General features: G+C 33.8%; 3 protein-coding genes across 3 annotated transcripts; 2 read left to right on the forward strand and 1 right to left on the reverse strand.

Annotated features, from left to right (window-relative positions):
- Positions 1-523: 523 nt before the first annotated feature.
- On the forward strand, positions 524-2,964 carry LOC146941939 (Tetratricopeptide repeat (TPR)-like superfamily protein). Its single transcript, XM_085755805.1, is given in 4 exon segments — positions 524-936; positions 1,582-2,725; positions 2,728-2,818; positions 2,917-2,964. Coding segments are annotated over 4 exon segments (1,569 nt in total). The 5' UTR covers positions 524-606; the 3' UTR covers positions 2,921-2,964.
- Positions 2,965-4,323: 1,359 nt separating this feature from the next.
- Positions 4,324-5,603, reverse strand: LOC146941940 (glutathione transferase GST 23-like). Its single transcript, XM_085755806.1, has 2 exons — positions 5,260-5,603; positions 4,324-4,927 (listed from the first exon to the last, which is right to left on the reverse strand). The coding sequence occupies exons 1-2, from the start codon at positions 5,572-5,574 to the stop codon at positions 4,571-4,573; spliced, it is 672 nt and encodes a 223-aa protein (XP_085611932.1). The 5' UTR covers positions 5,575-5,603; the 3' UTR covers positions 4,324-4,570.
- Positions 5,604-10,452: 4,849 nt separating this feature from the next.
- PEPKR2 (phosphoenolpyruvate carboxylase-related kinase 2) lies at positions 10,453-14,513 on the forward strand. The gene is made up of 4 exons (XM_085755808.1): positions 10,453-10,643; positions 10,733-11,556; positions 13,180-13,476; positions 13,927-14,513. Exons 2-4 carry the CDS (start codon positions 10,788-10,790, stop codon positions 14,271-14,273), a joined length of 1,413 nt encoding a protein of 470 aa, XP_085611934.1. The 5' UTR covers positions 10,453-10,643; positions 10,733-10,787; the 3' UTR covers positions 14,274-14,513.
- Positions 14,514-14,942: the final 429 nt, after the last annotated feature.

The following is a 14,942-nucleotide window of genomic DNA, read 5'->3' on the forward strand; positions in this document are numbered from 1 at the left end:
AACCGGAGAAAAAAGAGGGATGAAAAAGAATATGTTGTTTTTAAATTTGAAATTTTGATATTTATGTTTTTTCAATTTTGTCCCTATGAATATTTGTGTTTTCGGTTTTGGTCCCTCAAACTACTCACTTATTATTTGTCAGTCCACGTAAGCCACTAATGCCATCTCAGCCTTCGCCAAGTCGGCCTTCGTTTGCCAACACATCGTTTTTTTAACAGAAGTTGACGTTAGAGACCAAAACAAAAAAATTAACATCTTATAGAGACTAAAACCAAAAACACGCTAACTTAAGTGGACCTTTTACTTTTTTAAGCCTATTTATATATAGACACACAAGTAAACTTAGTTTACTTACCTTGTGTCCCCAATTTACATAGTTTAAAGGGTATATTGTTCATTTTAGGGTGTAACTTGAGTTTTTTAAGATGTGAGTGGTATTTACAATCTTTCTTATCTACCTATGTGTGTCTCAGCTATTTTTATTTGTGTTTTTGACCATGACTTTCTCATTTACAAGTTATCAAACCATTTACATTTAGCGGCAAATTTCTGTGGCACACGTTGAATCTGCCGTGAAGGGCTTCATCGGCGACGCCGTAGCTTCAGATGGCGAACCAATCTCTCACCGCCGTGATACGACGGTACGACACGCTGAATCTTTCTCTTACTAATTCCCCATATACTTCTTCTCTTCGCAGCAGCATCAGTTTCTTTTTGGGCGCACGAACTCTCTACGCACACGCAGATTCTCGCACTTCTACATTTTCAGATAAACAGAATCTGAAGAGCTTAATTGCGCGATTCAAACCTTCAACGCAAACTCCATTGCCAGTGCTTCAAAATTGGGTCGATCAAGGTAACAAGCTTTCATCATCGGAACTGAGATGCATCTCCAGAAGGCTCATCAAATCCAAACGCTACAATCACGCATTCGAGGTTCGGTTTTTATTTACATGTTTATTACATTCCTGCAATTTGTGTGGTTCGAAGTTCTAAAGTAGTTAATTGTGGTTAATTACTAGCTTTAGCCATATAGGGTTTAGGGTTTATGCTATTCAAAATCAATAAATCTAGTATTACTAATTAGTAGTAAATGAAAATGACAAGGGAAATGATTTAAAACCATTTCTCTGTTGAATTTCTGTATTTTCCTTTTCCCGCTTGAAGGTTTTTTGGAAATGATTTATTTGATTTAGTTTGTTGCTTATGTTGGTTGAATGTTTAGCTTATGCTTTTATAGGCTTAAACTTATTTAGAATTTGATGATGTACTTTTTATTTTGGAGGTTTGATTTTTCTTTCGCGATGATTGTGCCTTTAAGTTCAGCGTATTGAGCATTCATTTTGTATAATATAAATTATCTGCCTTATAATCACTTCACTATAGCATTTTGTGGATTAATCGCTTCAGGCTACTTTCCATTATGGATTGATTACAGCTTTGCACAAGATACTGTAACTGATCATCGGTTCTTTTAATCTCTGATGATCATGTTATTGCAATGTGATTTATGGGTTTTATGAGACAGTCTATTCAATTCGTCAAGCTGTTTAAGCAGCTTAATTATTCTTTTGCACACAGGTATTCAACTGGATGGAAAACCAACAAAAATTCCGCATAAACCCAGCTGATCATGCTCTGAAGTTGGAGTTAATCGCTAAAAACTGTGGGCTAATGGAAGCTGAAGAATATTTTATGCATATACCTGACTCAGCTGGAAAGAAAGCCGCCTATCTCCCACTTCTACGTGGCTATGTAGGAGATAGGGACACCAGTAAAGCTGAGACGTTCATGGAGAAGCTCTATGAACTGGGGCTAGTGGTAAACGCTCACCCTTATAATGAAATGATGAAACTATATCTTGCCACATGTGAGTACCGAAAGGTACCCCTAGTTATCCAACAAATAAAACGAAATAAAGTACCCTTGAATGTTCTGTCTTACAACCTTTGGATGAGTGCTTGTGATGAGGGAGAGCGATATGGGGTTGCAGCAGTGGAAACAGTTTTTAGAGAAATGCAAAATGATGAGAATGTTGAAATGGGATGGAGCAGTCTTGCTACTTTAGCCAATGTGTATATGAAAGCAGGACAATATGAGAAAGCCATTCTAGTTCTAAAAAATGCCGAAGAGAAACTGTCTACATGTAATCGTCTTGGTTACTTCTTCATCATAACACTATACGCCTCTTTGAAGCAAAAGGAGGGAGTCTTGCGGCTGTGGGAAGCCAGTAAGGCAGTTGGTGGAAGAATCAGTTGTGCCAACTATATTTGCATACTAACAAGCTTGGTGAAGCTTGGGGACATAGCACAAGCCAGAAGAATCTTCAGAGAATGGGAATCTAATTGTCAAAAATATGATATCAGAGTCTCTAATGTTCTTTTAGGAGCATATGTGCGGAATGGATTAATAGAAGAAGCTGAATCATTGCATCTCCACACATTGCAGAAGGGTGGCTGTCCAAACTACAAGACGTGGGAAATTCTCATTGAAGGATATGTCAATTGGCAAAAGATGGATGAGGCTATTATTGCCATGAAAAGAGCTTTGGCTATGTTGAAAGACTGCCATTGGAGGCCGCCACAAAGAATTGTATTAGCCATAGCTGAATATTTGGAGAAATGTGGGAATTTTGAATATGCAAATGAGTACATCACAGATATTCATAATTTAGGTCTTGGAAGTTTATCATTGTATAAAATATTGCTTAGAATGCACCTTTCTGCTCAAGAACCACCTTTCCATGCCTTAAAATGATCAATAAAGACAAAATGGAGATGGATAGTGAGACTGTTTCCATTCTTAAAGGCTTCACTGGGTAAGGAACATCTAATCCATTAGAATTTATGGATTGCTCGTTGCAAGATGTACGTTTCTTTTTGTCTCCCTAATACACGTGTTGTTTACATGTTCAAGCTGAAGTGTTTGGAGGTGAAGCAATAATCTTGAAGTCAACCTTTTTCATGAGGTGAATATTTTTTAATTGACAATTTAAAAAAAAAAAAATCATACTAAATAGTAAATATCATCAAATTAATCGAACACATAAACCAAAGTGCAACATTATCACATAAGACTAAGAATGAAGATTTTGTATCCCATTTTTATAAAGACTAGCAGCTTACTAGATGCTACAATATCTATATATTCAATTTTTCTGTGTAGTTAAGAAGGAAGTAGAAAGCGCTTTTGTTATTTGTATTGATATTCGATTCCTCCCAGTTTTCAAAATCATAGAAACATGACATTCTATAAATTTATTAATTCAGTACGGTTAACAATAACATAAATCTTGGTGATTTTAGTTGAATAGTGGCATGCCACTTCTTTATCTTTGTTGATTGGCACTCCTATTCCTAACATTCTTTTTTATCAGCCAATTGTCCCATTTTCAGCTGGTCAATGATTGAAACTAGAAATTTCTAGAAGACAGAGTATAAATTAATGGCTATCAAGCTTTTGGTATATTTGTAGAATCTGGAAAAGAAGATGGTCACCAACCAACTGAAGGAGGAAAAGCTGCAATTGGTAAGAAATTTTCTATCTTGTCCCCAATACCTTTTGTTTACTCGTCTATTTTTCTTCAAATCATTTTTGTATTCCATCTGTGAGAACATGATGATAACCCTGTTAACCTGGGAAAGTATATGGGAATATATTGCGTGAGATATCATCTATGAACTATGATTGTAATGTCATTCTCCATTTAGATTGCCAGGTTGCCGTGTTAGATGACTAGATACTCTCTACGCTGTCAAGAGGGTAGGTGAAAAATTCAAACCTCGGTACAGTTTTGAATTTAATGAAGTTTTGAAGGATATATCTATGTACTAATGCAATTTTGAAGATGCTCCTGTTAGAAAACTGCCCTTATGCTGATGTAGCGATGATGGTTTACTATGAACCATACCTTCATTGCTAGCTATATCACGATTCTATAAATTCCACTAAACATACTCTATATGTTAGATTGAACAATTAGCATCTTTGATGTATAATTTATAATTTTGATTATTGATATCCATGTCTATTAGCCTTTATGTTTCGTTTCCTCTTCAGTTGAATTGCGATGTATGAATTATGATACTCTTCAGCCTTATCCAAGGAGGCTACATCCTTATCCCAAGAGTCATTTATGATTTAGTGAGAAGGTGAAAATATATTTATTTTCCTTTTACATGGGAGATAGAATAGTTCTGCATGACAAAAGACTTAATATATTATTTTCCTTTATCATGGAAGAATCATTATACCCTTGATATTATAGTATTCTATGGGGCATTTAACGTCTTGATTAAATAAGCGGCTTCCCATTAAAATTACTTTTACAAGAAATAGTAATTTCATTCTATTGTTCTGTGTTTACATGATTAGTTTAGGTTTGAGCTCAGGTTCGTGTTTATAGGAATTATGCCACGCATATTATCATACACACATGACATGAACAAAGCATTAACATATTGCATGATATTGGTGTTGCAGACCCATATATCATACACACACATCAAACATGATCGAAGCATCATCATCATATATAACATATTGTATTGTATAGGTGTGGCAAATCCTCTTAAGCTGATGAAGATGTCAAGACCTTGTGGAAGGCCTTGCTGTGCTCAAGTAACTTATCATGAGACGGCGTGCATTCTTTGATAACAGGAAGCTCAAGAAAGTCATCGAAGTAAGTGGTAAGTTTAGCCATGGACTCTGTATCAATCAGGTTTATGCCTACAGTTTCTTCTATCACTCGAGCCCAGAATCCAAAAAACCCAACAGCAATATCAGCAAAGCCTATATTTTCACCTCCAAAGTAGCGCCTTCCCTCAAGTCCACTTTCAAGGATCTTCAAATTCTCACGAGCTTCTTGTGCAGCCTTCTGTTGTTCCTCTCCTATTTTGAAAAAGGTAGCTATAAATGCTGGCACACACTGAAATAGAAAAGGTTGGTTTTTGTATTAGAGGCTGGATATCTAACATCAGTTGAAAACTGAATTTAGTTTGAGTTTTGCAAAAAGTAGCATACATAATTGTATAATAATCAATAGTTTAAAAACTGAACCAGAGATCGAAATGTTGAGACTTTTGAGTAATAGTTTAATTGGTTCAACAATATCTGAATCACATGACAAATAAATAAATTAAAAAGTATCAACTAGACTGCAATGTAATCGAGATCAAACCAAACATCAAGTTGGTTTCTGGTTCAACCATTTGAACCAGACGGTTTGATCATGTTCTTTAGAAGTCATGGCTTTTATACCTTATCATCGGCGAATTTAGCCCAAAATCGCGCCTTGGCCCTCTCATAGGGATCATGTGGAAGAAGAGGATTTTGCTTCCAGATCTCATCAACATACTCTAGAATCACTAGTGATTCTGATATGGACTTACCGTCATGCACAAGAACAGGTACCTTCTTATAAACAGGATTATACTGCAAGAGCATATCGCTCTTGTTCCTAAAATCTTCTTCAACATATTGGTATTGAACCCCTTTTAGTTCAAGAGCCCACTTGACCCTCAGGACAAATGGACTACCCCAGAACCCTAGTAACGTGAGTGAGTCTCCTGCCATTTTTGCTTTTAATCAAACACCTGCTCTTTCTCATTCCTAGTTCTCTAACAAATGTTATTTATTCAATGTTGTTATCATTATTAGCCATTCAGTAAGATATGGCTTATACTTGTACACGTAGTGCCGTCTTCGGTTGACTTAAGCGAACATGGAAAAGTATTTGTTTCCTCCCAGTTTGAAATCATATATATATTCAAACAGTTCTCCCTCTTCTTTTTCTTTATGATATTTAAGAGGTGGGAGGTCACCCATACCAATATTCTCTTGCTCCAAAAACGTGAGTTGACGTCAAACAAAAAACTTGGTAGTTTATTCTCAATATTCACCCTAATTCTAATTTAAAGTCATTGTGAACTTTTGTTTATAATTATTAACACACAAAACAGACATAATAATTACATTGTCGGCTTTTCTTAAGAAATGTGAAAAAGCAAAGGGATGTTACATTAAGGGACGGAGGGAGTACATTAAAAGCGCTTCGCTTTTTACTTAAGTGAAAACCATATGTTTTTATGTCGTGTCTCCAAATCTAAAACCTCCCAAACCTTCCGTTTAATTCTTCTTACTCCCTCCGTCCCTTAATGTAACCTCCCTTGCTTTTTTCACATTTCTTAAGAAAAGCTGACAGTGTAATTATTATGTCTGTTTTGTGTGTTAATATTACCATATTGTCCTTTGTTTGTATATGTATTAAATTTAACTTTTTAAATTTCAAAACAAGTTAGTAGTATTAATTATGGGTATGTTTAGGAAAAAAATAATAAATGCATCTAGTAATTTGAAAAGGGGTTTAGATTTATGTACAAAAATAAAGTCAAATGGGTGGTTAAATACAGGGACAGAGGGAGTATGAGGCAATCCAAATATACTCATTCCGTCTTGTATTAGATGACATAGTTGATAACGTATATTATTGACTTCACATATTTTGATTATATTTTTTTATAAATAATATCATATAAGATACTGTTGGATTCGTCTCAATGAATATTTTCAAAATATTAAATTTTTATAATTTTTTTAATAAATAATTAAATATATCTATACTATATATAAAGAAAACTACCCCTTTCAGCACACTTTTGGGTTGGAATTTTCTTTCCAAAAATACCCTTAATTTTAAATACAAATAGCCAATTATAAAATAACATGTGGATTAATATTCAATGTCACTAATTGTCACCGTTAACTTTCTTTTACCACCGTTAACAACAGATTAAACTCACAAAAAGTTTAAAAATTATATTTGCATTCTTTATGTCTCTTCTCATGAATTCAAATCGATCCAAAATTCATCATAGTACCCTCTGATCACATCTCATCACCTCTAAAAAATTAGAAAGTTCCAAGGCTCACGAACTTGATTAATACTTCTGAAGCACCATTGAATCGAATATCTTTAAGGTCCACTTCATGAATTGAATATCTTTCTGTTTTATCCTTCGAACAACTTACTTTCCGCCAACATTACAATTCAAGCTTTGTTTTTACTTTTTTTTGTTAGAAGAATGAATGAATCAGAATTTGAGAAAATCAAAGTTGAACAATAATCACTTATGAAAAAAAAAATCCAAAGTTTATGTTTTTTCCTACTTTATTTCTCACAAGTCTATGAGTTTTTTTAATTTTTTTTAAACAAAAATAATAGCCGATGAGGATTGGACTATAAATCCTCTAAAAAAAATTAATAACAAACGTGAGCAAAAAATATTGTTAAAGATTGGACTTTAAATCCTCTAAAAAAAGATTAGTAACAAACATGAGCAAAAAATAATGTTAAAGATTAGACTTGAAATCCTCTAATAAAAGATTAGTAACAAACTAAGCAAAAAATAATGTTAAAAATTGGATTTTAAATCCTCTGATAAAAATATTAGTAACAAACGTGAGCAAAATATTATGATTCAAAATCTTTTAGAAAAATATTTGTTAGCACTATATTATATGGGCTATAAATCCTCTAAAAAAACATTAGTAAGAAACAATCCTCTAAAAATAGATTAGTAACAAACATGAGCAAAAAATAATGTTAAAGATTAGACTTGAAATCCTCTAATAAAAGATTAGTAACAAACTAAGCAAAAAATAATGTTAAAAATTGGATTTTAAATCCTCTGATAAAAATATTAGTAACAAACGTGAGCAAAATATTATGATTCAAAATCTTTTAGAAAAATATTTGTTAGCACTATATTATATGGGCTATAAATCCTCTAAAAAAACATTAGTAAGAAACGTGAGCAAAAAATATTGTTAAAAATTGGACTTTAAATCCTCTAAAAAAATATTACTAACAAACATGAGAAAAAAATAATGTTAAATATTAGACTTTAAATCCTCTAATAAAAGATTAGTAACAAACGTGAGCAAAAAAAAAAGATTAGTAACAAACATGAGAAAAAAATAATGTTAAAAATTGGACTTTAAATCCTCTGATAAAAATATTAGTAATAAACGTGAGCAAAATATTATGATTCAAAATCTTTTAGAAAAATATTTGTTAGCACTATATTAAAAATATTAATAAGTAGGGTTTTCACAGTTCATAGTTCGTTCCCGCATTGTTTAGTTTTTCTCAACCTCTCTCCGCCCTCTGCATCAGAATTCAGAATTAACCCGTATGTTTTTTGTTCCTTTCATGTTACAACTAATCTAAGTGGATTAATTTTATGGATTATTTGACTTTGCTGGTTTATAAGTGATTATGATTCAAATTATTTACGATTAATTTTAAGAATTATTTGACTTTGCTGGTTTATAATTGCTTATACAAACTATGATAGTGTGTTTTTTTTTATCCATAAGCACACCTTTGGGTTGGACTTTTCTTTCCAAAAATACCCTTAATTTTAAATACAAGTAGTCAATTATAAAATAATACGTGGATTAGTAATCCATGTCACTAATCGTCACCGTTAACCCTCTTTTACCTCTGTTAACCAAAGATCAAACTCACAAAAAAACTAGCACAAAACAACAACTCATGTTACTTTTTTATCAGCCGCTTTTATGTTGTACATCCGTGTTGTTCCCCTCCATACAACCGACAAAGATTGTCAAGTATTTTCATATCCCTTCCACAAAAAACAGCATTCCATATTATTTTATTGATATAAATTACTCATCCTTAGTCTTTAATCAATTGTAACAAACGAGAGTAAAAAATAATGGAAAAGATTGGACTTTAAATCTTCTAAAAAAAATTAATAACAAACGTGAGCAGAAAATAATGTTAAATATTGGAATTTAAATCCTCTAAAAAAATTAGTAACAAACGTGATCAAAAAATATTGTTAAAGATTTGACTTTAAATCCTCTAAAAAATGATTAGTAATAGACGTGAGCAAAAAATATTGTTGAAGATTGGACTATAAATTCTCTAAAAAAAAAAGATTAGTAACAAACGTAAGCAAAAAATAATGTTAAAGATTGGACTTTAAATCATCTAAAAAAATATTAGTAACAAACGTGAGAAAAAAATAATGTTAAAGATTGAACTTTAAATCCTTTAGAAAAAAATATTACTCCCTCCGTCCCGGAATAACTGACCCATTTTCTAAAAAAAAGTGTCCCAAAATAACTGACCCATTTCAATTTTCAATACAACTTTCATCATTCCCAATACAATATAACACTAAATAATACTACTTTTATCATTCCTAATACAATATATTCCACTTTCCCCTTTATTTATACATTTTTCTTAATCTGTGTGAAATGAGCCAAGGGGTCAAATAAATTGGGACGGAGGGAGTAGTAACAAACGTGAGCACAAATATTATGTTAAAGATTGGATTTTAAATCCTCTAAAAAAATATTAGTAACAAATATATTATGTTAAAGATTGGATTTTAAATCCTCTAAAAAAATATTAGTAACAAATGTGAGCAAAAATTAATGTTAAAGGGCAGATCATGCCCAATGTCGGAATCTATCTTCCACGACATGTTTTTAGTCATGGTCAATTATATGTAGCTTTATCGAGAGGAGTTTCTCAAAATTCAACAAAAGTTCTCATTAATGAAGGGAAAATAGAAGCGGAAGATGGAGACTTTACGAAAAATGTAGTTTTTAAAGATATTCTTTTATCACAATCATAACAATGTTTCTTTTACATAAAATGTCATTTATACATTTATGTTATGATGTTACTAATTACTCCTATGAGAATAAACAATAAAAGATCATTATTTTTTCTTTATTTTATATGCAGACAAATTAAAATATGTTGAGTTCATAAATAATTGTTATATAACTTGACAATATTTTGTTTATAAATCAATATATCAATAATTTCCATTAATATTTAAAAATTTAAAAAATTTAATCAAAATTATACAAACAAACATAATAAAATAATCACATGTGTTAGCGCAGTAGAAAGAGCGGACAGACGGGCACGATAGTGCCCGTCTTTTCGCTAGTGAAAGATAAAAAATATAGATTCATACTTACTACAGATGGGGCAGAGAGAGTAATTAGAAACAACAAATTAGTAAAAAAAATATAAAAACATTGAAATAGGAATGTTATTCCAATTGCGGGCCCATTCGGCGTTGAAAAGTGCAGGAAACGAGGTGAAGCGATTACCTCGGCACGTGAGTCAGCGTGTTTGTCAAGCTGTCTCCTGTTAAGTCACGTGTCGTACGACTCCTTTATATTCACTCACTGTGTCGGTTTCGCCTAACATAACATGCCAAACAATCAAGCAACCAAATTCTCTCTCACTCTCTTCACTCTAATCACTCCCATCACACCTTACCGTAGTCTCACCCACACCAAATCCCCCCTCTCAGCAAGCAAAAACCCAATACAAATACGACACGGAAGCAAGTTAGGTCACACATATTTATAGAGAAAGAGATATTTAGAGAGAGGAGTTTTCATCGATCGATTCATTATTTCACCCAACGCTACACATCACAATCACAAATCCTTATTCCAGGGATTTTCCCCCAAATCTTTCATCCGAGAAGAAAGAATTTTAGGGTTTCTCTATTTTCCCCCAAATTCTTCTACCAATTTCCTCACATTTTATTCCGATTTCGCAACTTCATCAAACCCTTCAGGTTCCTTCTTCATCTTCTTCTTCTTTCTAGGGTTTTTAATTTCTATAAATTGAGTTTCTTATGATTGATATTTTATCTTTTGTTTGTAGAACCGAATTCTCTGAACTGCGTGAATGTTTGTAAACCTAATTTATAATAATAATTATGAGGAAGAAAAGAAAAGGAAGTGAAACTGATGCATCTACGGATCTGGGTGTTGTTAATTTGGATTTAGATCACGCTGGTTCTGTTGGATCGTCCAATTTGAAGTCTCATTACTCTTTAGAAGATTGTTGTAGGTTGAAGAAACGATGTAAAGAAGATGCTGACACTCACATTGAATTTGAAGGTTCCTTTAAAAGTAGGCTTGCTGGCATTGCTACTGCTCCGCCTTTTGGGACGTCGTCTTTGATTACACCGACTAGAGGACTTAAAAGGAAGATTGGTTGTATTGATGTTGCTACTCAGATGGGCAGGAAGAAGAAGATTGATGATGATTATGTTACCGGTGAAGCGATCGGGCAAGGGAAATTTGGATCAGTTTATTTGTGCAGGTCTAGGGGTAGTGGAGCGGAGTATGCTTGTAAGACTTTGAAAAAGGGGGAGGAGACGGTTCATCGAGAGGTTGAGATAATGCAACATTTGTCTGGACATTCTGGGGTTGTGACGTTGCAAGCGGTTTATGAAGAAGCTGAATGCTTTCATCTTGTCATGGAATTGTGCTCCGGGGGACGGTTGATTGATCAAATGCTTAAGGAGGGTCCATTTTCAGAACAGCGAGCTGCTAACACTCTCAAGGAAGTGATGTTGGTCATCAAGTATTGTCATGATATGGGAGTTGTACATAGAGATATCAAACCTGAGAATATTCTGCTCACGAAATCGGGAAAATTAAAGCTTGCAGATTTTGGACTCGCCATGAGAATTTCAGAAGGTAATATGCAAACCCTATTTGGATATATATTTTTTCTTTTGTGTGTATGTATTCAACTTTGACTGAATCCTTTCGTAATCTGTCTTTTTGTAAAACAAATTATCCAGTAGGTATGTATCTGTATTGTGTTTATGTATGTTTAAGTGTACTTATTTTTGTTACTTCCTATGACATTGTTAACATTTTTTTTAAGGTATTAATCACAAATGAGCTTTCATCATAGACTGTGCGACTTTTGGAAGTGTTTGTTATTGCAACTTTTCCAATTTCCATATATTCCATCTTTTTTTTAATATCATCGTGTTTTTAGGAGTAAAAATGTTAGGTGGGTTTCATTTTGCACTGCCAAGGCCAACTCTTGCAAGTATTCTGTTTTCAACTTCATCTAAACTCAATATGATCCTCCACATGTCATTGTCGACACATTATCTCTAATGATCTTTGTTGCGAAATCAATCACAAAGATTTGAATCGTAAATTTGCTAAATAGTGGAAGGAGGTAGTTGATGGACAGACACTACGACCCACCCGACCCGTCCATAAAAACACATGACCCAGATAGTAAACCCTACTAATAGATTAACCTCTTCGGCTTTTCAGCTCCGTCATAGTGCATACTATTGAGTAGCCTTGTACTTGCGCCATCAAACCCGCATAGTAAACCCTAATAATAAAGTAACCTCTTTGGCTCTTTACCGTCGAACTATCGAACAGCCCCTCCTGATCACTCATCTAAACTCTTCAGCCGATGAGCTGTGGCCTTCGGCGACCTCTATTTTCTGACAAAGTTCGTTTTCCAGCAACTTCTCCTCGTTCTTCATTCCCTCTGTTATTCTGATTTTCCTATCCATCCTATACTATTTTGGTTTTTCTTCTCTGTTCTGTACTATTTGAGCAGTTTATTTTTTTTTTATAGTCTTATTTTTTTGTTCTACTGTTCTTGACATATGTTGTTAGTTTTTAAAAGAATATATTCTGAGGTTTTTACATATTTTTTCTTTATTATACTCTCTGGCATGCTGCCGTGAACCATCATCCGCCAACAGTGACATTGTCATACTGGTCCTCTGAAACCATTATCACCAACTTAGTTCCTCAAAGATGCAAAATTATCAGCATGTTAGTCCTTTATTATCACTACTTCAGTCATCCGCATGGAGAAATTCAGTGACTACTGCATTTCCTTGAGGGGCTAATTTGGTGAAAATTTCTTTTAAGAACTACAAAGTAACATTATAATGTTTGGGGCTAATCTGCATTTCCTTGAGGGGCTAATTTGGTGAAAATTCCTTTCAAGAACTACATAGTAACACTATAATGTTTGAGGCTAATTTGGTCAGAGGTGTTTGAAGGGTTAGTGTGGCAACATTCTGATCTTTGGAGGATTAAATTGATGGTTTGCTTTTATAAAATGTTTTGGTGGTTTGGGACTAGGTCATAGGGAAAATGCTTGTATATGTTTGAGCTTCACATGTTCTTATGGCCGGGCAACATTGTTTTCATTTTATTTTAAGCAATTGCAATTTTTTATTAACAAAGTTGACATATTTTAATCTGGTTCAGTTATCAATCAGATATTATTCATTAAAGCAATATCTTATAAGTTAAAAATTTGTATCTCAGGTCAAAACTTGACGGGATTGGCTGGAAGCCCTGCATATGTTGCACCTGAAGTATTGTCGGGCAAATACTCTGAGAAGGTTGATATATGGAGTGCTGGAGTGCTCATGCATGCTCTGTTGGTTGGCTCCCTTCCATTTAAGGGAGATTCATTGGAAGCTGTTTTTGAGGCTATTAAGACCGTCAAATTAGATTTCCAAGCAGGGATGTGGGAATCGATATCTAAACCTGCAAGAGATCTTATAGGGAGAATGCTAACAAGGGATACTTCGGCCAGGATATCAGCTGATGAAGTACTTAGTAAGTCCATGATAGATTATGAATACATCATATGTGGTTGGGTGCCTCTGTAATTGAAGTTTCTTTCATTGTAAGATTTGCCTTATATTTATTTTATGTTTTCCCAACTACTCCCAAGGAAGTTCAATAAATTGAAGATTTGCCTAGTTACAACAAGCTTTACTAAACATTAATCAAAACAACCCATGTCTCTTGATTGATGATGGTTAATGGTTATACCCCTCTGTACTGCTTGTGTCCATTTATCTTTTATGTTTTTGGTAGAACAGTGAATCTGTTCATGGTCTAGTACAATCTATTTTGTTGCATGTTCCCTTTTTGTACCTATGATACTTTTTTCATCTTTCCTAAATACCTTTTTGAAGAAAAAACAGCAGATAAATTATTGTTCGACTGTTTTAAAGTTGTTTGCCTTGCATGTTAAACTAATATTCTGTCTTTCAATTTCAGGGCATCCATGGATTTTGTTCTACACCGCTCAATCAATGAAGATGCTGCCCATCAAAATAAAATTGAAGAATCAAACTGGTGCCACAAGCAGACAGCTTGTTGCCTCACCGGAACCTAGGTTAGGAAGAAACATTATAGATAATGGCTCAGTTAGCGAGCTTCCGTCCTCTGAAAGTTGCTATTCCGATGATCAGGATGAATGTGCGTTGATTGATGCACTTGCCACTGCAATTTCACATGTGAGAATATCTGAACCAAAGAGGACCAGGTTGTGTAGTCCTACTGGCCCCATAGTTCAGCAAGGTTCATCTAACATGAAGGCTAACAACCTCTGTAAAGCATTTTGACATAACGACAGGCTGACACCACTTCCACTGCCTTTACTATTTTAGCTATGGGCAAAAGTGAATTTTACATGCTGACATCCCATGTTAGTTTGGCCTGGGTCTTCTCGGAGTTCCTTTTTAGTGTAAGATATAATTGCAAAACGTTTTTTTTTCCCTTTGCTCGTTAACTCAATAATAGTTGACTGACAGCTGAAATAATTGTACAGCCTATGTAAATAGAAAATTAATCTATTGCTTCCATGTTCTTGATCTTCCTTTATGTGGTTTTGACAGAGTATGATTGATTCACTTGATGTTCATTTGAAGATTTTAGCTCATTTTGAACAGGATTTTAAGGTAGTTTAATTAGGGAAATTTGTATTTAAAGCTCTTTACTCCCACGTCCCGCCCCCCTAGCCCTCCCATTTCCGTATACACTAAATCAGTTGAGAAGTTGAAAGAGGATAAGAGGAGTGAAAGAGAGTCATAAAAGATAAAATGAAGAGATTTGAGGTTTGACATGAAAGAAAGAAAAGAAAAGAGAAAATAAGAGAGTTGGATAACTCAATTGGTGTGACTTAAGAGAATTAGAGTTAAAGTTGAGGGTTTAAGTCTTGACAAAAAGGAAAAATACTACACAACAATTACTACCTTCGTCCTTAAATATAGGATCCTTTTGAGATTTTTTTT

This window comes from Medicago sativa, chromosome 3 (genome assembly GCF_051527215.1).
Source record: "Medicago sativa cultivar Bolivia chromosome 3, Bolivia_mono, whole genome shotgun sequence".
In the NCBI taxonomy this organism is placed as follows: Eukaryota; Viridiplantae; Streptophyta; class Magnoliopsida; order Fabales; family Fabaceae; genus Medicago; species Medicago sativa.